This window comes from Acanthopagrus latus, chromosome 17 (genome assembly GCF_904848185.1).
Source record: "Acanthopagrus latus isolate v.2019 chromosome 17, fAcaLat1.1, whole genome shotgun sequence".
Classification (NCBI taxonomy): domain Eukaryota; kingdom Metazoa; phylum Chordata; class Actinopteri; order Spariformes; family Sparidae; genus Acanthopagrus; species Acanthopagrus latus.
This window is the reverse complement of record NC_051055.1, coordinates 19,183,736-19,210,675: the sequence shown is the minus strand read 5'-3', so window position 1 is coordinate 19,210,675 and position 26,940 is coordinate 19,183,736. Positions and strand designations below refer to the sequence as shown.

The 26,940-nt window shown below is 43.3% G+C and overlaps 2 protein-coding genes across 6 annotated transcripts; both read right to left on the bottom strand.

Annotated features, from left to right (window-relative positions):
* Nucleotides 1-2,568: 2,568 nt before the first annotated feature.
* pklr (pyruvate kinase L/R) lies at nucleotides 2,569-20,385 on the bottom strand. 4 transcript variants are annotated; one of them, XM_037074405.1, is made up of 12 exons: nucleotides 20,152-20,385; nucleotides 14,651-14,815; nucleotides 13,715-13,806; nucleotides 13,495-13,626; nucleotides 11,042-11,228; nucleotides 9,387-9,660; nucleotides 8,533-8,683; nucleotides 7,532-7,684; nucleotides 7,257-7,423; nucleotides 4,746-4,812; nucleotides 3,012-3,126; nucleotides 2,569-2,922 (listed from the first exon to the last, which is right to left on the bottom strand). In XM_037074405.1, the coding sequence occupies exons 1-12, from the start codon at nucleotides 20,243-20,245 to the stop codon at nucleotides 2,816-2,818; spliced, it is 1,704 nt and encodes a 567-aa protein (XP_036930300.1). In that variant the 5' UTR covers nucleotides 20,246-20,385; the 3' UTR covers nucleotides 2,569-2,815. The 4 variants fall into 4 exon arrangements, with proteins under 4 accessions (XP_036930300.1, XP_036930301.1, XP_036930303.1 ...); XM_037074406.1 differs by lacking the exon at nucleotides 20,152-20,385 and adding an exon at nucleotides 17,977-18,134; XM_037074408.1 differs by lacking the exon at nucleotides 20,152-20,385 and adding an exon at nucleotides 17,535-17,559.
* Nucleotides 20,298-26,926, bottom strand: LOC119006071 (cytochrome P450 11B, mitochondrial). Of its 2 annotated transcripts, none has more exons than XM_037074410.1 (9): nucleotides 26,549-26,926; nucleotides 26,230-26,385; nucleotides 24,506-24,720; nucleotides 22,264-22,467; nucleotides 21,954-22,135; nucleotides 21,659-21,825; nucleotides 21,213-21,291; nucleotides 20,898-21,124; nucleotides 20,298-20,586 (listed from the first exon to the last, which is right to left on the bottom strand). In XM_037074410.1, the coding sequence occupies exons 1-9, from the start codon at nucleotides 26,878-26,880 to the stop codon at nucleotides 20,577-20,579; spliced, it is 1,572 nt and encodes a 523-aa protein (XP_036930305.1). In that variant the 5' UTR covers nucleotides 26,881-26,926; the 3' UTR covers nucleotides 20,298-20,576. The 2 variants fall into 2 exon arrangements, with proteins under 2 accessions (XP_036930305.1, XP_036930304.1); XM_037074409.1 differs by having other exon boundaries at nucleotides 20,912-21,124; nucleotides 26,549-26,925.
* Between the last annotated feature and the right edge of the window lie 14 nt (nucleotides 26,927-26,940).

Genomic DNA, 26,940 nt, shown 5'->3' with positions numbered 1-26,940 from the left:
TTTTTCAGTGCCAACGTGGATACCAGTCAGAACCAAATCAAGGAGACTGAAATCTGATATTTGAAACCAATATGAATTTGCAGGAAAAATGTAACTATTTGGAACAACTACTGATGGAGTATATCCAAGTACAGTATACCCAAGTACTGTTCTTATTTACAATTTTCACCTACTTTACTCAAGTATTTCCATTTTATGTCACTTCATACTTCCTCTCAGATTCAGATGATTCACTGTTTACAGGTTATTAATTGTGATGTGTTACCAAGCAGATAGTGTTGATAGTGCTGCATCAGAGCCAAAGCAGCACATTTTAAATTAGTTTCTTTTGACAATTAGAAAAACTCTGTATTTAACATCTTTGGTTTTACAGATCTAAGATGTAATACGAACACTTTTTTTTTGTTCAAAACACTCAAAAATAGCAAAAATTATCAACAAAATGTAAGACAGTAACAGTTTTGACTTTGATGTACTGTGTTGTAGAGATTTGTAGAGAAGTTTGGCTCCGGTTACTAGCGGTGTAAACATCACCAACACTTCACGATGTTCTCAGCCCCCAATCTGGTCCTCTACCTGCACGGCTAATTGAGCTAACTAGCTAACAGCAGCTACAGTTAGCAGCAGTCAGAAGTTGCTATATTGATATACACTATATTACCAAAAGTATTCGCTCACCTGCCTTTACTCATTCTATGAACTGAAGTGCCATCCCATTCCTAACTCATAGAATTCAATATGATGTCGGTCCACCTTTTGCAGCTATTACAGCTTCAACTCTTCTGGGAAGACTGTCCACAAGGTTGAGGAGAGTGTTTATAGGAATTTTTGACCATTCTTCCAAAAGCGCATTGGTGAGGTCACACACTGATGTTGGTCGAGAAGGCCTGGCTCTCAGTCTCCGCTCTAATTCATCCCAAAGGTGTTCTATCGGGTTCAGGTCAGGACTCTGTGCAGGCCAGTCAAGTTCATCCACACCAGACTCTGTCATCCACGTCTTTATGGACCTTGCTTTGTGCACTGGTGCACAGTCATGTTGGAAGAGGAAGGGGCCCACTCCAAACTGTTCCCACAAGGTTGGGAGCATGGAATTGTCCAAAATGTTTTGGTATCCTGAAGCATTCAATGTTCCTTTCACTGGAACTAAGGGGCCAAGCCCAGCTCCTGAAAAACAACCCCATACCATAATTCCTCCTCCACCAAATTTCACAGTTGGCACAATGCAATCTGAAATGTACCGTTCTCCTGGCAACCTCCAAACCCAGACTCGTCCATCAGATTGCCAGATGGAAAAGCGTGATTCATCACTCCAGAGAACGCGTCTCCACTGCTCTAGAGGCCAGTGACGGCGTGCTTTACACCATTGCATCCGACGCCTTGCATTGCACTTGGTGATGTGTGGCTTGGCTGCAGCTGCTCGACCATGGAAACCCATTCCATGAAGCTCTCTGCGTACTGTACTTGGGCTAATCTGAAGGTCACATGAAGTTTGTAGCTCTCTAGCAATTGACTGTGCAGAAAGTCGGCGACCTCTTTGCACTATGCGCTTCAGCATCCGCTGACCCCTCTCCGTCACTTTACGTGGCCTACCACTTCGTGGCTGAGTTGCTGTTGTTCCCAAATGCTTCCATTTTGTTATAATAGAGCTGACAGTTGACTATGTCTGGAATATGATGGCCAATCCGGAGATTGTGGCCAATTCTTATACACTGGTCTTTTAAAAGTGCTCATACCCTTTTTCAATAAAGAAATTCCTGATAATCTGAAGGATTAAGTGTTCCATTACTGAGCTAAGAAAAGCCCCCTACTCCTGAAACTGAATTACTAATTAGACATTAGAATTACTTTTTAGATATCTGAAGTTCTCAAAAGACAGTGAGGCAACAAACATATGTTGATCTTATAGAATATGATGCATGCTGTAAATTAAACTCCCTCGGCACATTTTCTCTTATGGAAAAGATCTGAAAATTTCTCCCACTGATGAAAAGAGTATAAAAGTATGTTCTCTGAGTGCTTTAAATGCGTCCATGCATTTTTAAAGATAAGATTGCGATAAAGACCAATGAACAATGCGCTCAGTAAGCTCATTATGTATGTGAATGTAAACATGGACAGGAATAGAATAGGTAATCTAATACAGGACTCAGGGCATATACATCCCAGAAGAAAACACAACACAGGGAGAAAGCATGTGGACGAAAAGCGAGGGCGTCATATGGAGGATCATGACACACGAGGAGGAGCCGCACAGTCACAGATGTAATTAGTTTATGGTACAACCGCAGACAGATGTCAGCATCTGGGTCATCTCAGTGGACAAAGGAGTGCGGTTCAATACTAGTCATCTCGGCATCGCCCGACACCACTCATAACAGCCAAAAGGGCTGCGCTGTCACAGATAAGCTCAGGACTATGAACAGGAATAAAAGCCTTATCTCCCAATTCTGTATCGGCAACCAATGATGATATGCTTCGACGATGGCAGATCAAGAGATAATATTCATTTTCAATTCAATATTACTCCCATAAATATCAGAGTTGAAAAGAAGAGGCTGGACGGCTCAGTTAGTGAGGCTTAAGGTTAATGTTTCAAGTTTAATTTTGGAGGGAGTCATTGTTTCAAGACACACACATGCAACAATTCCTTACCACAACTTTAGTTTCAGTAATAAGGACGATACTGCAGAAACACTTGTGAATTTAATACCTCAATCTATTAATGACAGTGGTTTTTATTTTATTCAAAGTCGTGGTGGTCGTCACGTTTATATGTTTGGGGGCTTCAACACTGTAGTAGACTCAGGTCCAGTTGTTACGGGACGCTGACCGCCCTCATAATGTTAGTGTGACCGGACCCTGGGATCCAGCCTGTCACCACAATCACCATGTCGCCTGACTTGAAGAATCCTCTCGCCTTTCCTGAGGAGGGAAACACAGGAGAGTGTGTGAGTGAGATGGCGTCATAGCATACAAATAACCAGGAGGCAGACAAACACACACACGCTGACCTATATCCATGCCAAAGTTGACCCTGTTGTCTACATCGTCGGCCCAGACGGGAGCAGGCAGAGGGTGGAAGAGGACAGGAAACACTCCTCTCAACAGCTGAGACTGACGGGCCACCTGAGGGAGACGACAGAGACGTGAAATGTGGTTTTGCAGTGGCCGACAAGGTGATGCATTTCTGCCAGCTCCTCTGCATAGTCAAGATTTTGACGGCCACAATGAGCCCATGATTGATCTAATTCAGCCTTTGTCAAGCCATTTTCATTTGTGATCCTCTAAAGTAAATATGGTGAAGTTTAATTGTAGATCGCTAAGGACTTTGTCTGGACATCAGTTATGATCAGATCAACCAAAGAGAGATCTGCTTTCCAATGCTTGGTCAATAAAGGTGATGCTGCCTGAACACAAAGACGTTGCCATGACAGCAGACAAACCTTCAAATATTTATGTTGCTGCTAAGAAGCTACAAATTCTAAAACATGGATGCTTCACACACATCTTAAACCCAGCAGCACAAAAGAGCTCTGCAATCGCCGCAGGTCCAAAGTGGTCACCCGACATTAGTGTCCCCAAACACAAGCTATGGTTTCTGTTCTAAGTTGCGCCGTTGAATAATGGCCAGAAATGTGTTGTTGCAGAGAATTAGGATGTGGCTGAGAAGCTGACCTTTGACCTTTTGGAAAAAAGTCCTTGAGTTCTCTATTCTTGATTTGATTAATGTCCGGAAACATGTTTTTAGAGGTCACTGTTACTTTGCCTTTGGACCACCTAATTCTAATCAGTTCATCCTTGAGACCAAGTGGACATTTGTGCCAGATGTAATAAAGTTCTTGATAAATCTCTCTCATGAGCGTGGGGCATATGTGAGGTCCTTTGTAAAGGTCAAAAATCAGCAATATAAATAAGCAGTCGTGCCCCCCTGGATTTATATCGTTGTGTATTGATTTATGACTCCAGGGACAATATGACTGCGCAACATTATGTCACTGTGAATCAATGGCACTAAAGTCAGACAAAAGCTGAGAGGTCTGTTCTCTCTGACCTGAGACCTGCTGTAGATAAAGACACCAAGTTTTATCACATCTTATCACATCTACCACATCTTACATCTCATTTCTCATTTGTCTGTTGCAGCCATCACTGTTTTATCTTTTTAACTCTTGCTAGCAATGTCGACTGATTATTTTCACTCGTATTATTTGTACATCGCTGTAAAGAGGGCACTCCATAAAAAATGAGCCGGTTCTCAGTGAGTCTCTCCTGAAGAAATACAGTTTTCTACATTCGAAATTAACACCCTGTAATCTCAGAGGTTGCCAAAATTAGGGTCACAGGGTCAAACCAGGTCCAGATGTGTGGCTCTGAACCTGACCCTGACTCTACAGCATGAGGAGGAGGTTATTATGTGGATTAACTCCACACTGAAAATCTAATGTAATCTTGAGCTACTATGAGACCGTTTGTGACACATTTTATGCTCTGACCATACTTTGAAATAACTATCTTCGAGCAAACAGCGCTGTAAAATGCTCCATAAAACAGAAATACACCCCAGCTAAATATCACACATAAACACAGTCAGAGAGACCAATGTGACATCTTTAGCACTGTGACTACGACAGATTGTGAGAGTAAATACTGACGGTATCACACACTGTTGATTTTTAAAACTATGAGTCAACAATTCAGTCGCTGGGGTTAAGGAAAGACAAGTGGTTCATAGAGGCAGACGGTACCTGAGGACTTCTGGTGATAGAAATAATCGGACAGCGAGGCCGGTACCGGGACAGGAGATGTGCTGCCCTGGAGATAAGAAGAGGAAGGTGACAAATTCAAGGAAAAAACAACATAAAGTGTCATTATAAGTATTGTTCATCACGGGTTTGAAGCTCCTTAGTGTAGAACTCTATGAACACCTTTATTCTCAAAGATATTCCCCCCATTTACTGAAGGATGGCGGTGGTGGAGTCTAACACATTGATTAAAAGCACAATTGATCTAAATGCAGTTGTAGTGACATCAGTGGAGTGAAGTCATCAAAATGAAATAATGAACACTCTTTCAAAGTCACTGTTTGGCCATGCAGGCGGCATGGCTCAAGGGATTGCTCTGTTGGTCACAACATTTCAACAACTATCCATCCAATTTTGTGTCCTTAGGATGAATCCTCAAGACTTTGATCCTCTAAACTTGGCCCTCATGTAAGAATTGGCATTTCACCAGGGGGCAGCACATCACCAGAGTAACTGCTAACTCTAGCTGCTGTTATCTAATAATTTCAGTAATCCTGACAGCTAGCGGCCATATTAGCTAAATCTGCCAGGACCTGGAGCTCGGGGGACTGGAGTGAAGTGTTGGTTTACTATCGACTATCACTTCTTGAGATACAAAATGGAAAAGGTCTAGCAGGTTAGCATGCTAGCTTTAACAGATATCCCTACAACACAGCACAAAGCCATTTTGCAAAATGTCAACACTGTTCTGTCTTCACATTCTCTTGATAATGTTAGTTCTTTTTTTTTAAAGTTTTTTAAACTAAAATTCTTTAGATATCACAGTAAATATTATTTGTATTACACTTTTTGTTTATGACCAAAAAACTGATGCCACTCCGATCGGTCTCAGACGTATTTTTTGTGCTCCTACATACACTGTATAAAATAGGCAATGTAAGCATGCTAACACACCAAACTAAGTTGTTCAAAATGGCAAGCACTGTATGAGTTAAACACAGTCTGTACATTTGTCATGTGTGAGCCTCTAAACATGCCCACATTAGCATTTAGCTCACGGTGCTGCTGCGCCCTAGCAAAGCCTCTCAGAGCTGATAGCATCGCTGTAGACTCTTTGTCTTGTTTGCTTACAATCGTGATCTGCAATCAAGGTCAACTGGATCTTCTCAGCCTCTCTATGAGTAATGAAGTGTGATAGAACTGAAGATTTTTGCATTTGTCATGCTTTTGCTCTCAGATATTGAACTCCATCCTCCAATTTGACACCCTCTGTATGTGGTGCCTGTGTGTATGTGGAGGCAGGTCTACATACATGGTGGTGCAAAAATATACATTTACATAATAGTGTATCTATATGTGAGTGCATGTCTTCAGAGAAGAGCAATATGTGTTTTGGCAAGAGAAGAAGTCAGAACACACAAAAACATAAGGGCTACACAGTAAAGGTTATAGTCAGCATAAAAAGCTGCCCTAAGGATGCAAGAAACAGAAGTGCAATATTGAATCTTTGCTGTGGGATAAAAAAACCACAACATCTGCTGCTCTAACAGCTTGTATTGTCTGTCCAGAGGGAAGAATGGAAACTAGGAAAAACATTACTGACATGTTTGCTTGAGTCTACAGTATGTTCAACATTCTCTAGGGATGACTCAGCACTTCATCTCCAATACCACAGACCACTGAAGCAGGAAGTGGTATGTCTGTGACTTTAATGCGGGAGACTGGACTTTGTGTCCTTCGTGCTCACCTTTTAATTAAGAGTAAACAAAATCTTACCATAGCTCAAAAAGATTGGTTGGACATTTTGGGAAAAAAGCTTAGAAGATTTACAGGATTGATACCACGCTCACATCTGTGCGATGGATAGTGAAGCGCCAGCCAGCAGTCAGTTAGTTGAGCCTTCAACCACTCCCATATTTAAGATGGCTTCTCATTGTCACAATCTATTTGTCATGGCTGTAGGTTTACAGTTTAGTTTCCACTGTTATGATCAAAGTTTTTCCTCACCTGTCATGTTTTACTTTCCATGTCCTGTCTTTCTGTTTCCCCATCTTATTTTTTGTGCACTCCTGTGTTTCATTTGTTCATTAGCGCTTGTCTACGTCAGTCTGGTTTTTTTTTTTGGTTTTTTTTCCGTTTACTCTGTGTTGGTTTCATGGTTCTCATGTGTTCCCTGTGATCCTGATTTGTTCCCCATGACTTTATGGTTTTTCCTCTGTTTTCAATTTTCTGGTATCTCCTTGTTGATTTTTTGTTGCCAAATTTATTGTTGCCAGCCTTTTTATTACTTGCATTTTACATTTTGGATTTTGTACTTTAGCCATAATTATTAAAGCTTCAACCTGCCTGTTTCTGAGTCTGCGTTTGGGACTTTTTTTTTGTTGAGCTATCACACTATTTGCCTTAAGAAGGTCAAGAACTGAAATGTCGCTTATAAATGTATAAGTTGCAAAAGTTGCTCATTTCTAGCCATTTTGTAACCAACATTGTTGGTGATAGGTTTGTTTTACACACCTGCCGCTGGTGGTGAGGACTATGATAGCTCCAGCGCAACATTTAAAGGATGACTCCACCGCTCCGATGGCTGTGACCTCTGTGGGATCGGAGGAGAGGGGAGTGAGGCGACGCAGCTCCTCAAAGAGCTGCTGGTGGAAAATGGCCGCCTCTGCCTCCCTGCAGATCTGAGAGACAGCAACAGAGGAGTGAGGGTGAGGAGGGGGAGAGGGTTATCAGAGGGCCCCAAGTCAGATGTAACAGAGTGGACATCACGCACACACAGAAACACACACCGAGTGCATCATTGCGACGGCCTCCACAGGGAACAGACCCTTGGCGGTCTCCCCAGATAACATTACACAGTCGGCCCCATCCAGCACAGCATTGGCCACATCACTGCCCTCCGCTCTTGTTGGCCGTGGGTGGGCCACCATGCTCTCCAGCATCTGCATACACACGGACACACACACATCACATCAGCTTCACATTAGTACTTTAACCACAGCTGAAATATCTCAAGTGAATAAGACACTGTAGAGGGATTAATCCATCAAATATAAGCCACTTTATGTGTCAAATTTTGTCCTAGATGAGAAAGAAATGTGAGGCACACAGGCGCGAGACAATGAGGAGAGGAGCTAATGGCTTTGTGGATGGCTGGACTGCGGTGGAGGGAGAAATGAGCAATCAGTTAGACTGAGGCAGGCGAAGATGACTCCGCAAGATCACTATTGGCAAGCGGGAGACTCAGTATTATGAGTCAATAGGCTGGGCAGACAGTTGGAGGATGAGATAGCTCGCAGCGCTGCCTGAGAGACTGCATTTTTGTAGTAGCTAAAAAGCTGCTGCTAATGCTGATTAGTGCGTGTGTGTGTGTGTGTGCATGTGTGTGGGTGTTGTTTGTGGGCTCGGGTCTGGAGTAGCAAACCTGCTATAACGCTGTCACTCTGAGTCAGGAGCTGTAGCATAAACAAGATACAGCACTGTGACTCAACATGGCTGCAGGAGTGTGCATGCATGTGTGTGTGTGCGCGCGTGTAAGCGGAGAGGGGTGTGAAAGAGAGGAAATGTGTGTGTGTGTGTGTCTTTGAGGATGAATTCATCAGACAAGTGAGTGTGTGTTCGTGCGAGTGCATTATGTAGGAGTGCAAGGTTAATGTGTGCCTGTTAGGTTTTAATGTTAGTCTGCTCACACCGTTTGACACCTGATTGGTTAACACTGTAGTTAAGAGTCTAAATCTGCATGTTTTATCATATCTGCGCACGTGTGCTCGTGCGCGTGCTCGTCCCTGACCTGTGTGGCACAGATGACGGGCTTGCCGGCAGAGTTGCAGCGTCCAATCATCATCTTCTGGGCGATGAAGACTTTCTCCGCCGGGATCTCGATCCCCAGGTCGCCCCTGGCAACCATAACGCCATCGCTCTCAGCCAGGATCTCCTCAAAACTGACAGAGAGATTAAGGGGCGGGGATGAGGAAGGCGAAGGATTCAGGGTTTGGGATGAAAAGAGGGAGTTGGGAAAAGAGCACAAAAGGGACGAGGAAGCAGAGAGGAGTGAAATCACACTGTTTGTGTTCATCCAGGATGCGTTTTGAGCTTCAAAAATACAGGATTTTGCTGACTGCTTCTGGATCTTGAGAACATACTGAGGATTTTGTTGCTTTGAGATCTAAATCCTACATTATGAATGTGTGAGCAGTGTAAACAGGGAAGAGCAGGAACATGTGATGAGCACGATTTAAGTAAAAACAGCTGCAGGAGATGTTAAACAGGACTCTTCCCTCCAAATATTGACATAGAGCATCATAATCAGGGAAAACGTAAGCAGCATGAGCCAACATCTAAATCAGAGCCAAACTTTAACAGTCGGGGGGGGCGTGAGATAAGCGATGGAGATGAGGGAGCTGTGACATGAATTGTGTCAGATATTTTAATTGGTAGCTATTACTCACAGGGGCACACATCGCCTATTACAGATGCATTAAATCCAGAGCTGACATATGTCCATCCATCACTGACAGCTGGCCGTCCACAGGAGCGCTGGATTTATAAGTCCTGTCACAGCCTCATTATGACACTCTCACTGCCCCCAGCTCAAAATAACCACGCTTTAATGGTTTTTATTTATAGTGTTAGTCCTCCACTCACTTCTGAACCCCTTGCCGGCTTTCCACCTTGCTGATCACTTTGATGTCTCGCCCGTGTGGCCCCAGAACCCGCCGCACGTCTTTGACATCCTGGGCCGAGCGGATGAAGCTGGCGAACACGATGTCGACGCCCTGGGCCACCCCGAACCTCAGGTCGGCCTCGTCTCGCTCGCTGACCGCCTGCAGGCCGATCAGGTCGCAGCCGGGGAGGTTGACGCCTTTGCGGCTGCACAGCACGCCGCCGGCCTCCACCACTGTGTCCACCCAGTCAGGACCTGCAGAGGACAAGGAGTTAAAGGATAAGTTCACCCAAAACTGTAAATCAAAAGAATATAAATGGTTCCATGCAGCCTCTCGGACATAGTCTAAGTCTCTGGGAGCCCTGAGATCCCAAATTGATTTGCAACATTGAAACGGGGTCAAGCTCTTGCATCCACCTCAGACGGGTGGCGTGCTAACGCTTTTAGCATAACAGCGGTGAAAATTCTGTCTTTAAAGATGCTATGAATAACATCTTTTCAAATCAATTTTAGATTTCAGGGTTTCAGAAACTTGGATTACTCCCAGATGAGCGGTATGTAACCATTTCATGTTCAATTGCAATTGTTGTTGATTTTTATGTTCCCCATCTACTCTAAGTGGAGAATGCTGCACCTCTGTTTTGCTGCGAAGCTCCAGAAATGTTTTGTCAACTACAAAACTTCACCTGTCTTTCCATTCGAGTCGTGGTGAGTATATAATGACTGAATTTTCATATTTCTTCTCCTTTAAAATGCTTTGAATCCGTGAATTGACGATTGCCAACGCTAAATTTGTTTTGTAACGACCGCGTTGATAAAGGAGTGTAGTGTCATCTTTCGAAGGAGAAAGCATTTAACACATTTCAAGAAAAGCTTTGTCTTGCAGGAAATAATGCAGTTCAGTGTAAATATGAAAGAGCTAAAGAAAAAAGTATGCATCTACTTTTGGAAAGCCCTTTAGTTCCAACTTACAGGCGCAAAGGTCCATAAACGTATCTGGGATTACTCAAGTCATAAATCTGATTTAATTCTGAGGCCATATATACAAGGTGACCCTCTAATTATAGCAGCCTCAGATATGATCCAGACTACATTAGTACTATAATGGTGGGGAGGCAGATTTTGTTAAGGGGCTGATGGACTCCAGGGGAACTGTCTTTTCATGAATAGCTTATTCAGCCAAGCAAGGTAAGAAAAAAATATCTCATTCAGACTGAGAGACCGGGCTGATCAGGGGCCTTTTGTACACCAGTGAACTGATAAACATAAAGTAGGGTAAACAAAATGAGAAGTGTTACCTGATAATGGCAGAGAGGAATATTTATGTTTATGTATGCAGATATATGTTTGAATCCAAGTGTGTGTGTGTAAAGCAGTAATGTGACACGATCTTACCTCTTATTACACACCAACACAAGCATATACATATATATATATATATATATATATGTATATGCTTGTGTTGGTGTGTCTTTTTTTCTTTCTTCTTTTCTCTTTCCTTTATATTGTTTTGTCAAGATTACTTTTGATGTTTCTATCTTGCATAATTAATCAAATATTCCTCATAATACAAGAAAATAAGAGGTAAGATCGTGTCACATTACTGCTTTGTTAAAGACAACTTAATATGTGTGACCTGTTTCTTGCACTTTGAGTCCAATGAGGCCATCGTCGATGTAGATCGTGCTTCCTTTCTTGAGGACTTTGGGCAGGCTGGGGTAGTCCACCCATATTATCTTCCCGTCCGTCTTGTCTTTGTCACTCTCTGCTGTCACCACACGGACACGACTGCCCTTCTCCAGCTCCACCTCCCCCTCCACCGTCTAAACAAACACACACACACACACACAAGGAAATGACTACTGGTCAGCAAACACCATTATCACCTCTATATCTCTTCGAATGGATGGACAATGTTATCAAACATGTGTCATCACTAGTTGATTAAGAACATGATCTCTACAGGGAAAACCTGTGCTGCAAGCACAGAGTTTCATCATGGTATGGTTTGTAGGAATGTGTGGACAGGAACGGTGATGTACAATCTGTGCTTTATATTGTTACCCAAGAGCAGAAGAACCAACAAACTCAGTGTGTTACTCACAAATTTGGCAAGAAAACTGTTAAATAAATAAAAAATAAATAAATGGCACGTAAGAATTGCAATATATGGCAACCCTCCAAGTCGTGTTGTGTTCATCTATAGTATGTTGATGCACCTCGGTCTGTTGGAATCAAATATTTGGTTTTCTCATCCTGAGTGTGGATCTTTCTCTGTTTGCTGTTGCAAAACCACAACCTGCATCGGAGCCGAGCTGAAAACATGTTTGATTCATCTCCACATGCTGTCTAAATCCATGCTGAGCTTCAACAGGCCGGTCTGTGTGTTATGATGCCTGTGGCTGAACCGTTCTGTTAATTCAAACATTTCAAGCACCAGTGGTGATGTGATAACATCATAGACTTCAACTGTTATAACCGTCCCACTAATATGTCACCTTCTACCATCACTCGTTTGTTTGTGTCTGCTGTTTTCTCCAGTTATCCACATTCTTGCTGTTAATGTAAAATGTCCTCTTCTAAAACATGCAAGAAATGATGGTGGGTTTATTGTAAATAAGTTTCTTCTTACAAAAAATGTGTTAACACATTCCTTTTATGTGCTTATACATCTATTTTCCATGATCCTGTTTCCTATTTTCACCGTTACTCAGCGCATTCCTCTGGTCTTTCTCAGAGTTGTTAACAGTGTTCATGATCAGTGTTGGGCAAGTTACTTCCAAAATGTAATGTATCACATATTACAAGTTACCATCATTTGAATTTAAGAAGTCACTTCCGATTATTACTGTCTGTGTAGAGTATTGCATTAGTGATTACTAGAGCCGTGTATCAAACGTCAGTATTTCCAAGGCCTCGATACTATCCAGTAATCGATAAATGTTTTGTCATTCACCAACTGTCAACACCTAATAAGTTAACTTCATCAGCATCAGTGAGCCAATAAGAAAGCAGCAAGCTTGTTGTGCCAAGATCTAATAATGTTGGTGATTGGCTGCCTCGAGGCATGCAGGAAAAACACTAGGTCATGCCCAGAGATGAGGCTGACCACGTGCATGTATAATGAAGCTGGATTTCATTGAATTGTTTTTTGGCTATTGGTTAAAGGTGTCTGTATCGGTACCGGTGCTGGTATCGAAGTTTTTCAGCGATAACCAGTCCTGCCGATTACTTTTGCGCTACTTTCACTAAAATAACTGCAGAGGAAGATAAACTTGTTGAAGAGCTACTGGAGAACAGACTGGAAGATAATACATTAATGAACCATTAGGTAATGATCAAGACATATGTCAATTGACATCCTGACCACTTTATTTTGAATGAAATGAACTATGACTTATTCTTCAGATCAGTTCTTATGGTTTCTGCTAGATTGAAAAACATCTCTAAACCCTTAACTTCAGGTGGTGAAGCATCACTGTAACTGTGATAATTTTACCATAAGCCCTATTAGAAATGCACTATATTGCTGTTACAGCATAAATCAATATGTCACTGTCAGTGCGTCACTTTAGTCCTGCGTCACTTTTGTAACTCCTAACTCTGTTCCTGAAATGTGAGAGCAAAGTAGAATAGGCTTGTAAGAACATGAAATAAAGATAATATATATAATAATAATATATAATATAAGATATCAACAACACGCAGTTATGTACAGCTCTAGTGTTAGTATCTTAATTGTATCCTCCAATTAGTCTACTCAACAGACTTTGGAAGAGTCACAATGAGCCCGAATCAGTGTGCAGCTCCCACACCATGCAGAGCGTTTTGTAAGCTAATCAAAGCATGAAGAGGTTTCCAACAGCTTGCAGTTATTTGCTCTGCAGAGCAGACGGCGTGCGACAGCAACACAAAGAACAACACAATAATCTGATGACGAGAGAGCAAAAGAGGACACAACAGTTGCGACAACCTGTAGAAAACGATGAAGACACGAAGCAGTCGACATATCTTTCAGCACCTCTCACACCTGACTGCATGTGACAGGTTGTTTCAGACTGTTTGACGGATGAGGCAGAACATGTTTACCCCTTTCACTAATCCAGTGCGGATCTCTGGACCCTTTGTATCCAAAGCGATGGCAACTGGCCGATAATACAAGGGGTCGGAGGTTATTGTCTCCACCGCCTCTCGGATGTTTTTGATGGTTTCGCCGTGGTACTGACAGACACAGGGAGGGAGACAGACAGAGAATCAATACATGACTGACACACGTGTTTAAATACTGAAACACAGGCACTGTACATACTTCATGTGAGCCGTGAGAGAAATTAAGACGAGCGATATTCATTCCTGCCTTCACCATCTCTTGGAGTTTGGGGACTGATCTGGATGCAGGACCTGAACGGAGAAGAAAGAGAAACAGCCGTTTTTGTTCCAAAACCGATACCAGTGTCAGAAATAATGACAGTATTGTGATATTTGATCTTCTCACCAAGCCCCAACATTAATGAAGTGCTTCAAAATTTTAATTTCAAAAGATTTCAAAGTAAAGTGTATCAAGATTTAGTCTAAACATATCACAGTGTTATTTAAAGGCCAACATGCCAATATAGGGTTATTATACACAAATTGCAGGTCTAGGAGTTAAACATTAAAACTGAGCATAAACAGTAAGTTGTCAGAAAATTGACATCTATGATAAATGATCACAGATTCAAGCTTCTCAAATGAGACCATCTGCTGCTTTTTTGTGTTTTCTGTGATAATAAACTGAATACTTTTGGGTTTTGGACTCTTGCTAAGACAAAAGAGGCACTTTGAATGTGTCAAATTTAACAATTTTCTGAATTTTTCCCAATTATTATTGGCAAAAACACTAATTGGCAGATCAATTAATGATAAATTATCAGTGTTACCTGCCACTTTAACACCTTTGAAACAAGCCCCTTTGGTGAGCTGTTAAAAGATATTTGCCTTTGTGAGAAATGAAAGGTGATATCTAGAGATTCAGACCTCTGGAGGGACTAAGTAGCAATTTGTATTTTGTGTTTCCGTCTAATTATTTTACTCTCTTTCTGGGCAGACAGAGCTCCGGGATGACAAAGCCAAGACTCAAACCCTGCCAACACACTTAGGGCCACCCGGCAGCACCCAGGAGCTGAGTGCCAGCGATGACAAACAGTCACCAGAAAACAAACTTGAAACTGAGACTCACTGTCTGCAGCCATTTGCCTACACTCACCGATGGTGCAGATTATGCTGGTGTTGCGTGCTGTGATTGGCTCCTGGTCGATGTCCAGCAGACAGAGATGTTCCAGGAAGGTGTCAGCCATGCTGGCATCCAGCTGCTGGCGTTGGATGAAAGAGTCCGGCAGTGTCATCGCCTCTGAGTAGCGCCTGATGCGAGCTGTAGCGACAGAGAAAATGTTGTCAGCGGGGTGAAGGCAGTCATGAAAACTCAGCTGCCAACTCCACCTGAGAATACAAATTAAACAAATGCGTGTGTGATGTCTGTGGTTAAAAACTCGTATAGTTTGTGTTTAGAGTGAAAGGAGGAGACGGACTGTGAAGGTACAGCTGACCTGACATTAACTACAGCGTGGAGGGGTCATGTGGATTTACATGCTGACATTCAGCTGCCATACGAGTCGGCTGCGTGAAAACAAAACACTGCAGTTCAGCGACAAAATGGCATTTGATAGGTGACAGGAAGGCTGAGATTAATGCTGTCTGGAGGAAACATACAGGGTTACACGGTGACATTTGAAACACAGAGGTCTCCACCCTCCGAAAAGTCTGTTTCTCAGACAACAGTGAGGAGGATCTGGTTTCACATGCAGTCCAATAAAATACTATCCCCCTCTCTGCCGAAGAAGGAATTAAGGTAAACTGAGATGTCTTGTATCCTCAGAGGAGACTCTCAAACTCAGAGGAGACGTGATTCGCTTGCATTTTTTGCTTTCTGTCCAAGCTACACGTTCATCTCTGACTGAAAAACAACAAAGGGCCAACAAATAACAAATCCATAGATCAGAGTGTGAAAAAGCAGAACAGTTCTACTTTGATGCTGGTTCATTCGCTGATTTTTGGCTCAGTCAGAATAATCGGAAAAATGAGCTCCTGACTGGGAGAATCTATGTGAAGGACCCCTCTCAAACCTTACCTGAAGTAACACGGTGGAAACTCAATGCTCAGTTGATAATATGTCTATATATCTATTTTTTGCTCACATGAAATTTTTATATGCTATTATCTGTAACCATAAATTGTTCACATAGAATGACTAGTAGTGATATAGTGATAGTGAGTAGTGATAGTATTGATAAGTTATTATCCTGATATCAAGTCAGATAAAGCTAATTTTAGTAGTTCTAACGAAGGCACTGGTGGAGCATCAAGTCTAGGAAAAAAACACTAATATAACACAACATAAATATGACGAGTGGCAAAATGGCGCAGACTCAAATGCAAGACACTTACGAGGCAGGCAGGATTGGAAGCAAAAAGTCAGCTTTTAATAACCAGCTGAAAACCTCAAAATGTAGTGCAAAAATACCAAAATACAAAGTACAAACCAAGAAAAGCAAAGTACAAATCAAAAGGGCAAATTATAGACTAGGAAGAACAAGAGCAAGAAAAAACAGAAAGAAACCATGGTAGAAGGGACACGAAGACACAGGAACATAAAACAGAGGACAGATTAACTCATTAACTAACAGGGCACAGGAGGGATAGGATGCAAATTCACACATAGAGGGGAAATGAAATGCAAAACAACACATGAGTGAAGAACTTCAAAATAAAACAGGAAATAGGAGAATTGCAAACTCAGTAGATGACAATAAAAAGCAGTTCTTTGGAAAATCTGCTAAAATTCAGGCGCACCAGTGCGCACACACACACACACACACACACACACACACACACGGCAGACTTTTGGACTTAGAGCCCTGCTAATACACAACAATTATCAATGCTAATAACTGACAACTAATATATTAAAGTTTTTTAAGGTCAAAAATTGTTTATAGTCTTTGGTAAAAGACCATAAAAAAGTAATGTAACTACTTGAATCACTGTGTGAATATAAATGTAGTTAAACCACAAGCAAACTACCGCAAAATCTACTCAGACTAATGGATAAGCTACATGTAGCTCACTACTCCCCAACACTGCCAGTAAGTCATTTAGATTCAGCCAAGCTACAGTGAGACAAGAAAATCCCGCCTCTCAAATTGGGATGATCCCAATGACTCCACCTGTCACTACTGCTGCACAAAACCTGAGTGTAAAAAGCAGTAAACGGAGCCCACGTCTCCACGCTCAGCCTTATAGTCTACCTGACTGAGGGCTTTGAGTCGGTACAATGGCATCCATTTGAAAGGATGTCACAGTCAGTCAAGTCTGCAATTTCTGCCTCCACGGGGGGGCAGAGAGCAAAGACCAGGGAGGAGAAGGACGAGGAGATAGGGGCCTGACAGACAAGGTCGCTGCTCATGGCACAACGGGAGTGAAGAGGTGAGGATGAGGAGGGCGGAGAGGGGAGGAGGACGAGAGGCTGAGGTGATGAGAGGAGGCATCTGACAAGGAAAAGAAAAAAACTGAAAACTGGAGAATTTGTTAGGGCTTGCGTTGTTGATTTGTTATCTTTTGGTCTGCACGCCCTAATGTAAAGACCTTGTCTCCCAAAGTGTTATGTTTTAATTGCATTTAATTAAATTAAAGCCCTCTGTGGTGGAGCGACACGCAGAAACACAGAGGGACAAAGCTTGAAATCTGCAGAGGAAACTCCCTCATGGCAACGGTGACTGGGAGGGTTTTTTTTTTTCTTTTTTCTTTTTTTTTTTTGCAGATAACGTTAGCAAAACAGGCACAGCTCCTCCATCCTGTGGATTCGGTAGCTGTCAGTTTCTCTCTCTCTCTCTCGCTACACCTCCCGGTGACCCAGTTCTGCCGCGCTGCTGCACACATCATTACGTTTCCCACTGAGAGCCTCCTCTGACACTTCCCAGGGTGTACACATGGAAACACACACACACATACATAGATACAGGTGCCTGTTACAGGAAAGGATGACTATAAATAAAGTTGGGTCACAGACGGTTGCAAAACATCAGTCAGTGCACCTTGATAAGAAAGGTGGATGGGGTCGATGGGTGAGGCCCGGTTGTACCAGGAATTACATGTTTGCGGAGAGGGTCACATTCCTGCATGAAGGCAGGTCAGGGTGCATGTGTGTGATCGACCTGTGGACAGATGTTTGCACAGAGCTGTGACTCTCCACTAAAGTTCAAAAGCATCTAAAATAGACACTGTGCTGCATAATCTGACCAATAAGTTAATAATGGGCAGCTGAGTGATTTAAATGCAACCACAGATGTTGGAGAATGACAAATTATTACTGAGAATCACCTGATCAACCAAGGCACACAACGGCTCTTGCAGCTCAGTTTCACAATAAATCCATGTAAATCAGTCCCTAGTCATCTTTGGATATGTGATAATACTTAAGTTGTATGATCATAATATAAAAGCTCAAATACAAAAGAAAATTGTTCGGCCACTTACCTGATTTGGAAAAACCCTCCATTTTTTAAACAAAAATCCACGGCACAGTTCCTCCTTTTCCCCTTTATTCTGTAATTTTTCTCAATTTCCTCCTCGTGCCTTTATCCTCGTCTGTGCTCAGGCCGTGCACCTGTCATCCTCTTAAGACGAGTGTCACCTGGACAAGCCTAGTTCAGTCTCTTTCATTCATTTTCTCCCTCTGACCCCTCTGCTGCCCCCTCATCTCTCCTCCCACTCGCACCATTTGGATTGAGTTCATTTGGATGAATTGGTGGAGGTGACTCAGCATCAGTGACTGGGCCAAGCAATGCTAAAAATGGAAATACTTTATGTCAGTAGCCCTGTGATGGCACTGAACTATCAGGGTGCAAAGTGAGACTTTGCTGCTTCACTGCATGTTATCTAATCCTGACCTTGGCCTTGACACACTTTTAACCCAAAATCAGACACAGATAATCTTTTGAATACTTTCAACATGACTGTATCTGCAGCTGATTTCAATCACAAGTCAATCGCAGACGCCTACGATATTTTAGTTTCTGTTTGTCGTTAAGATCATGGGTGTGTGTTTTTTTTTATGTTTAATTGTTGCTGAAAGTATGTTGAGAAAATTAGATCAAATCTTGTTTTAAAGGAGTGCCTTACTTTCTACTCTAATGAGCCAAAGGTAAGTTAATCACCTGTAAACATAAATGTTAATAAGTCAGCAGTCAAAAATGTTAAAGAGTTTCTAATTTTAGTTCAGATGTCTGGCAGCACTTCCGGAGGGTCAGAGGTTAAACAGGACATCTGAGGATTTTACATGATCAACTGAAGTGTTAAAAATACAAAGATCGGGATAATTTAGAAAAAACAAACACCAGCCACAACCTGGCAGCCTGAGGCTATATATAATTTATCAGTGGCTCATGTAATAGTAAATTATTTGTCAACTATTAATCATAAGCCAATAGTTCCAGTCATATCCCTCCTCTAAAGGCTGATCTATAACAGAGAGTGGGACAAACTGTCAAGGAGTGAAATGTCGATTCAGCTTCAGGTTCTTGATGTCAGCTACCATCTATTTTCATTAAAAATGAATCCTTAAATCTAGATGTCAAGAAAATGTTCATTTTCCCAGAGCCCAAAATTACATCGTTAAATTTCCTCATTCATCCAACGACAAGTCAAACTCCCAAAGGCGCTTCCTTTACTGTGATGAATGACGAAGAAAAGCAGCAAATCTCTACAATTAATAAACTGGAACCAGCAAATGTTTGACATTTTTGCTTGAAAAATGACTGAAACCAAACAGTTTTCTTTCGTTTGACTAATCATTACAGCTCTAATGTGAACCTTTGGAAACGTCTGTCACTAATTTGCTGTCCTCCACACTTTTGCTTTCCACCCACCGCAGCATGTTCCCGTTTCACGAGAAAACACATAAACCAGTTCGTCTCCCAGAAAAATGTGGGCTGATAACGGCTCATGTTATCTCACAGTGTGAGACTTTGACAGAAGAGATGACACATGGAGATGATGTGTCTTCCACTCAGTGACACGGTTGACTCAAAGGTTCTCAATGACCTCTTGAAACAGTGCATGGAGCTGCAGTCTGTGGGGTTGTGTCTGTGCACAGTCACACATGATCCCAGGGTGTAAATCGTTAGCCAAAGGACAAACAGACCTTTGTTCCTGAGTTGACTACAGAAACTGTACCCTGTGCAACACACCTAGAACGATATAATAGTAATTACCAGACTGGAATAAAGGTCGGTTTTTACGCATGACGACCAAAGTGCACTAATATGAAACCTAAATCAAACACTTCATGAAGAAATTAGTGAAAGATACAGGGTCTGAGAGACAGCATTAGTATTAAAACTTTCACCCTTTTAGTCTCCAGCAGCAAACAATTCATTTTAACCTGTGAGGTGCGGGTCCCTGGAAAGTATTAAATGATGGTAACAACTGCTGGAACAGGACAAAGTGTAGTGATCAATATCTGGCTGAGCGAGAGAAATCAGCAGGGAAGATTTCAAGCTGCAAAACAAACAATCAAACAAAAACCAATGTTCCATAAACAACAGGGTGCGTTTGCTTACACTCCTTACACAGCATGCAGTCTGCACAGTAAACGTTGTAAAGGAATTAAAGGTGGTAAAGGTTAGATGGTTAGCAAGTGAGGTGACCAACCTGTTGAAGTCAAGAAGCAGGCCAAGACTGACTGAGGAGGAGGGACAAGCAGGACAAATGTAAATAAATGTGTTGGTGTGAGTTTTAGCACCATCTGGTGGACAGCAGTGTAAATGTTGCCTTAGCCGCAATGAAGACAACATGAGGAGGGAATGATCCTTTATTCATCAGCATTATGAAGTCTTGCTCTGAATGAGGGAGCCAGAATAACAGCTCAGGAGAGTATCATCTGGGGGTTATGTTGGGGAGATTGACGCGGGCTGAATTGTGCGATTAAAGACGTAAAGATGTTGAAAGCACGACTCTGGTCTCTGAGTGCGTGCGTCAGAGCTTGCTGAAAGTGATCCTCGGCGGAGTCTCGGGCTGGAGGATGAGGGTGCACGTGGTGCTGATGTCCTCGGTGGACGACACGCTGAGATGGAAGCTCAGCAGGACCTAGACGGAGTGGGAGGAAGGGGGGATAAAGGGAGGCAGGAGGGAGGAGGAGGTGATGGTGGTGTGAAGGCAGAGTGGAAGAGAAGGAGGAGAGGAAATGTTTAGCAGGATCACAGTCATGATGTATCAAGCTGCTGTGGTGGAAAATAACTAAATATATAAACTCAAGGGTTATGCTCAGGTACAATTTGGGGTACTTTTAACCTTATTTGAACATTGTGTTGTCTGACCCTAACCCAACTTTCTGTTTCTTAAATTGTCCCTAGTCTCTTTCCTAAACTTAACCTCTCCCTCCATCCTCCTTCTCTTGCCTGCTGTCACACACATGCATGAGCAGGAGCTGCAGCTCGTTCTCGGCGATCCTCCTCCCGACACACTGCCTCGCTCCGAACCCGAATGCCAGGGAGCGAAACCCCGTCCTGTCTCCTCTCTGGCCCTCCTCGCTGCTGCTGCTCCATCGCTCGGGGTTGAAGCTCAGTGGGTCCTCAAACACCTCTGCACTCCTGCCCAGAGGGTAAAGACAAGCCTGGACCATCGTCTGAGGGGAGAGTTGAGAAACCCTGAAGTCAGCTGTAGCACTGAATGCACTCGAATACGTTTGTGTGCAGATAAGAGAACAAACTCACCCCAGCAGGTATGTGATAATTCTGGAGAACGATGTCTTTGATTGGATAACGCTGCACTGTGGTTCCTACAGGATATAACCTGACAGGACAACACCGAAAACACACACTCATTCACACAGATTGACTTCTGACTCACTGTCAATGCCAGGACCTCAGGATTACTGGTAGTCAATTCTCATTCCAGGTCTTAGATGGGTGGCGTCTGTTGATGAGACAACTTGTGATGGACACTAACTCTGAGGCAGCTGCTCCTGAGGTCAGATGATTTCTCTTCATGATATGCTATCGATCTGAGGGACAAATGGGGATTTTCTCCACTAACATCCATCACCTCAGCTCAGCAATAAGCCACTGTGTTATTACTGGTTAGTTTCTGGCCTTAAAATGAATTATCTTATCTCTTATTCAGGCCACACGCAGGTGGATGTGTGTTGAGTTCTTTGTACCTGAGAGTCTCCTTGACTGTGCCTTTCAGCAGCGGCGCCCCTTGCAGGGCTTTCTGAGGGTCACCACCTGCCTGAGCCCATGACACCCTCACCTGCTGCCTCACCCTCTCCTGCACCTCCGGGTTACGGCCCAGCTCAAACAGAGCGAACTGCAGGGGCACGGCTGTCTGCAGAGAGGACGGGATGAGAGGTGACAGGGAATCAGTTAAAGTGAGGTATACGAACACAGGCTGGAGAAGACACACACACACACACACACACACACACACACACACACACACACACACACACACACCGTGTCGACGCCTCCGGCCATCAGCTCAGTGATGTTGGCTTTGATAAGGTCCAGTGATAGCTGCCCTTTCTCCATGAGTTGGCCCAGGACCCCAGTGTACCGGCCTCCAGCGGCCCCAGCCTCAGCCCCTCGACCTTGGGAAGAAGACAGTCGCTGGTACCCCCTCTGGATCCTCGCCTCCGCTGGAAGAAGACCAGGACAGGGTGGCAGGTGAGATGGGAGTAGTGAATACTGAAATAGATTGGAGAGACTTACATAAACTAGATATCCAGGTGAAGTGAGCCATGATGCCCTGGCTTTGGAGTCCTACCGTGGGTGAAGATGTGGTCCCATGCACTGGCGTGCTGAGTCCACAGGGGAGCCCCGATGCGGAGCAGCAGGCGGGGGGGCAGGTAAAGGAGGGGAGGGGTGGTTGCCAGCATTCGCTCCACGGCCCAGATGAACTTCTGGGACTCCAGGGAGGGAGATGAGGAGAAAAGACCAATACGCTCCCCGTAGATCACATGGCAGCTGGCTACAGGCGGGAGGAGAGGAGGGAGGGTGACTGAGGTGTTTCAAAATCTTGAAACGTCAAGATTAGAGTATAAATTCACCCAAAAATTAGAATGTAGTCATTATCTACTTACCCCAAAGCCAATGGAAAGGGGAAGTTTCATAGTTTCTGGAGCTTCAAAGAAAATCAGTGTTCTCCTAAACAGCTAGGGTAGATGGGGACAGCTGATAAAGTATAAAATGGCCCCTTACAGCTCATCAGGTGTAATCCAAGTGTCTGGAAGCCCCGAAATTTATAATTGGTGTAAAGCCCTAAATTGCATATGGTTAAGACCATTTTCAACAGTGTTGATCTCAATATGTATGTAAGCCTTGGGGTAGTCTAGCTAGCTGGCCACCTAATCAGTCCATCAATAAGTCTAAACAATGAATGAATACATAGTCCTGCATGTTGTAGCTGTGTCATTGTCTTATGTTACGTACATTTCGGGTCTTGGGTTGAAAAGTTTGTCATATTTTCACACTGGAGTAAGCAGCAGACCTTTCCAGCAGGTGCTGGTGGAGAGCAAAGCATTATCATTCTCATAGTTGGTTAACATAACTTGGTATGGGCTATTACTGGACATTTTTAACAAATACGTGGGCCATTTCAAAAAGTGGTCTGACATGTCCCCGGTCCCCAGTCACCTCAGAGCGGGGTCGAGCTTCAGGCCGGGTGCACACTAACACTTTTAGCTTGGCAGCTACCGTAAAGAGTTTGGATTTATAAGGGGTGTTAAATAATATCTTTTCAAATCAAATCTTGGCTTCTGGAGACTTAAAGACTTTTTTTTTAAAAAGACCTACTACTGCAGATGTTTAGGAGAATGCTACAACACTGTTTTCCTTTTTAAGTATTTAATGAGCCTTTCCATTTTTTGAGTGAACTTATCCTTTAAAACAAGAACATCTTAAACTAATAAAGGCATTACTGAATAATGAACACCAGGTTGACAGTTATTTAAGTAGATCTCAAAACTTCCTGGCTCATATTTCCATGCTTTGAAGGATTACCAAAAAGAAAAAAAAAATCCAAACAGCCAGGGTTTTTTTTAGACACTTCTCTCCATGACAGCAAGAAAATATTCTGCGTTTTAAAATCCACAGAAAAAAAATGTTGTTCTCTGAGTGCGTATGTTGTCTCAGAGGAAGCGTCTCTCCTCCACCAGACATCCATCCCCTGTGAGACCTGTTTGTGTTATATTAAGTACACATCACTGACTGAAATAAAGTTTCTTGGCAGTCTATTCCTACCCTGGCTTAGCACATTGCTTCATGTGCTGTGTTGCATTAGAAGCAAAGTAGCATGACTCAAAGTTATCAACTCTCGCTCTCTCTCTCTCACGCACACACACACACACACACACACACACACACAGATGCATGCATGTGTAGAGCACTCTGAGTCACACAAGCATTCACACTTGTGAATGAGGCATGGTGCAGATAGGCACATGAAAGCAGCAGACCTGCTGGAAGAATGTGCCAGCTTTGAGCGTCTTTGTTGGTGTTTCTATTTTTAACGGTGCATGTTCTCCTTGACCTCCTACATCTAAAATATGTTAACGACAGATATGCCTCGGGTTGAAATGAAGATTGGCTGTGGTATGAGGTGAGAATATTTTAAATTGAAAGCAGACAGAGCAGGAGCAGGGAGATATTAGCAGGGGGAAAGTTTCTTTTGAACAATTTTAAAAAGGTGGTGTGACGTGCGACGGTGTCACAGCCCACGTAATCGTTCGTGACTCAACCAAAAGAGCTGATTGTTGGGGGGTGAATGAGAGGCTGTCAGAACAGAGAGATGATTTTTTTTTTTTTTTTTTTATCCATACCCTCCTTCTTCCACAGTGCTTCAGTCACGCTGGGTGAAAAGAAGACATGACTGTTAAGAAGGGGGGGATGGATACTTGCCTGTATAGAAATGGGTCAGGATTCTGTGGCCTCAGTGTGGATAAAACGGTCCATACATACTTAAAATTGAACCACACATAAGAATACACTGGGGATGATGACCTCCGAACCTTCCAGTGCAAAGCGGAACAGGTCAGGACTGGGATCCATGGTCAGGCTCCGTCTCCCCTCCTCGCCTCGTCCCTCCCTCTCCACTTTAGCCCGCAGCATTCGACAGAAATCCCTCGCCACCTCATCAAGCAGGGGGAGAAAGCGCTTCACGGCGGCACTCATCATCACCTCTTTGTTGAGCAGTAGACGGTCAGCTCGCCATTCTTCACCATTCCTGTGGAGAGAACATTTGGAGACGGGGATTAAAGTCGACCTGCTTCTCGTTAGTTCAGTCACTCTGAAGCAGAGAAACTGGCTCTGAGGCAGATGTGCTGTTGCTCCACTGAAATTCATGTAAAGAAGATATTCTGTGTCAAAGTCTGTTTCTGAACAAGTTTATGTTTACCCTTTATTCTTTACCTGAATCCTAAATAACCTGCACATCCACTGACTTCTGTGACACTACCCTAAGATTGACTACATGGAAAAAGCTCCACACCCCAAATAGAACGCGGTGCCCCGATGTCTCTGTGGTTGGTTTGCATCTCTTTATGTTTGTTTTTTTGCCTCTCCTTGTCGCAGTTTTGTGTCTTTGTGGTTGTTTCATGATACTTTCTTGTCATTGTATGTCTCTGTGGTTGTTTTGCATATCTGTGAAATTGTCTCATGTCTCTTTGTTGCTGCTTTGTGTCTCTTTGTAGTGATGTTATGTCTGTTGTTGTTTAATCTTTCCTCATGTTTGCGTTGGCTTCTCTTTGTAGTTCTTTTGCATCTCTTTGTGTCTGGTTGTTGCAGTTTTGTGTCTCTTTACGGTCATTTTAAGTCTCTGTGGTTGTTTTGCATCTGTTATGGATGTTTCGCTTCTATTTGTAGTTCTTTTAAGCCTTTGTAGTTTTTTTGCACTCTTTGTAATTGCTTCATGTCTGCTGTTCTTTCAGAGACATTTTGCAGAGGAAACCCAAAGATGAAAGTCAGCAGTTGATTTCAAAAGGACACACAACCAATTCTAACCGTTAAAGGTCAATTTACTCATCGTGATGATTCTCATGATACGCTTGTGGAAACTGATGTGTTGGCCTCTGTGGCTCTGGACATCTTCTAAAGTCAGTCAAAATGGCACTGATGAGATCATCGACACCGTGTTACAAAAAGAGTACATGGAGTTTAAAACATGTGGTTATTTACCTGGCAGGAGGGGTGGGGGAGTGTTTTAAATGAAACGCTGAACGTATATGAGAGATTAAGATATATCTCCGTCTCTGCGGCTCTGATTTCATCAGTTTATTGTCACCTCAGTAATGTCTCCAAACTTTATGGAAACAGTTTCAAAATAACTATATAGCCTTTGTTAACCTCCCAGAGGTAGAACACAGCAATGAAAGCCATCTCCCACTGGCTGGCTACAGCAGTTTCTGCTGGATTTTGCTGATTTTTCTCTAAATACCCTTCAGAACAGTTGAAATATGCTCAAATCACATCAATATTCTACATGTAAGAGCTTTATAAAGCTACAGTAACAAGACTTCTGCTGAATACTTTCCACAACTGATTGAATGACCCCCTTAAAAAAGTGAGATGATGATGGAACAAGTGATTACATGCGCACACCCAGACAGCTTGTTTCCATCACTTGAGGGAACACTGCATTGACTTACATTCGTACAATTATTGCTTATTCTTGTCCACTACTACTTGTCCTAACCCTGACCACAAATCACGTCTCTTTAACATCAGCATTACTGACTTCAGGAAGACTCCCTTGCTGTGCTGCCGTGTCTCTCTGTGCGTTGCCCAGGGCTGCAGGGTCATCCGTCGGGGGTGGAGGCCCTCGGAACGAAACAGCTCACTGATGTCAGGTGGCAACATGATGTTCACACTGCTTTGGGTGCCCACGTGCTCCCTTCACACACACACATACGCACAGAAAGGCTATGGTGACATTTGAAAGCGATCAGTGCCACACACCAGGTGATCAAAGACTCTTAATGTAAATGTATGTGTACTTTTATTGCTCTTAAATATTTCGAAACACTCAAGACATCATTCCTCTATTGTCCTCATACCTGTAAATGGGGCCGAGGGTGTTGAAGGTCCTCTCCATGTGCTTGTGGAGCTGCCGGAAACGATCCTCTCTCCAGAACTTCATCAGGTTGACCCAGCCGTTCCTCCCCGTGTGAGGGATCTCGTCAAAGCTCCTCACCCGCCCGTCCACACCCCTCTTTCTGACTCCTGCACTCTCAGCTCCTTTCCTCCCCTCTAACTTTCCATCCACCACCGTCCCCGCTGCAGCCATGCAAAGAGCTCGCTGTGGGGCGACACCACAGAGCCGATTTCTGGACCCACAGGCGCCATGTACCCTGATGCCCACAGTCACTCGGCTGGTCATGCTCCTCATGATCAAACGGTCTCATCCAGACTTGTGACACCCCTCGCCGTCGTCTCTGCAGGGCTGATT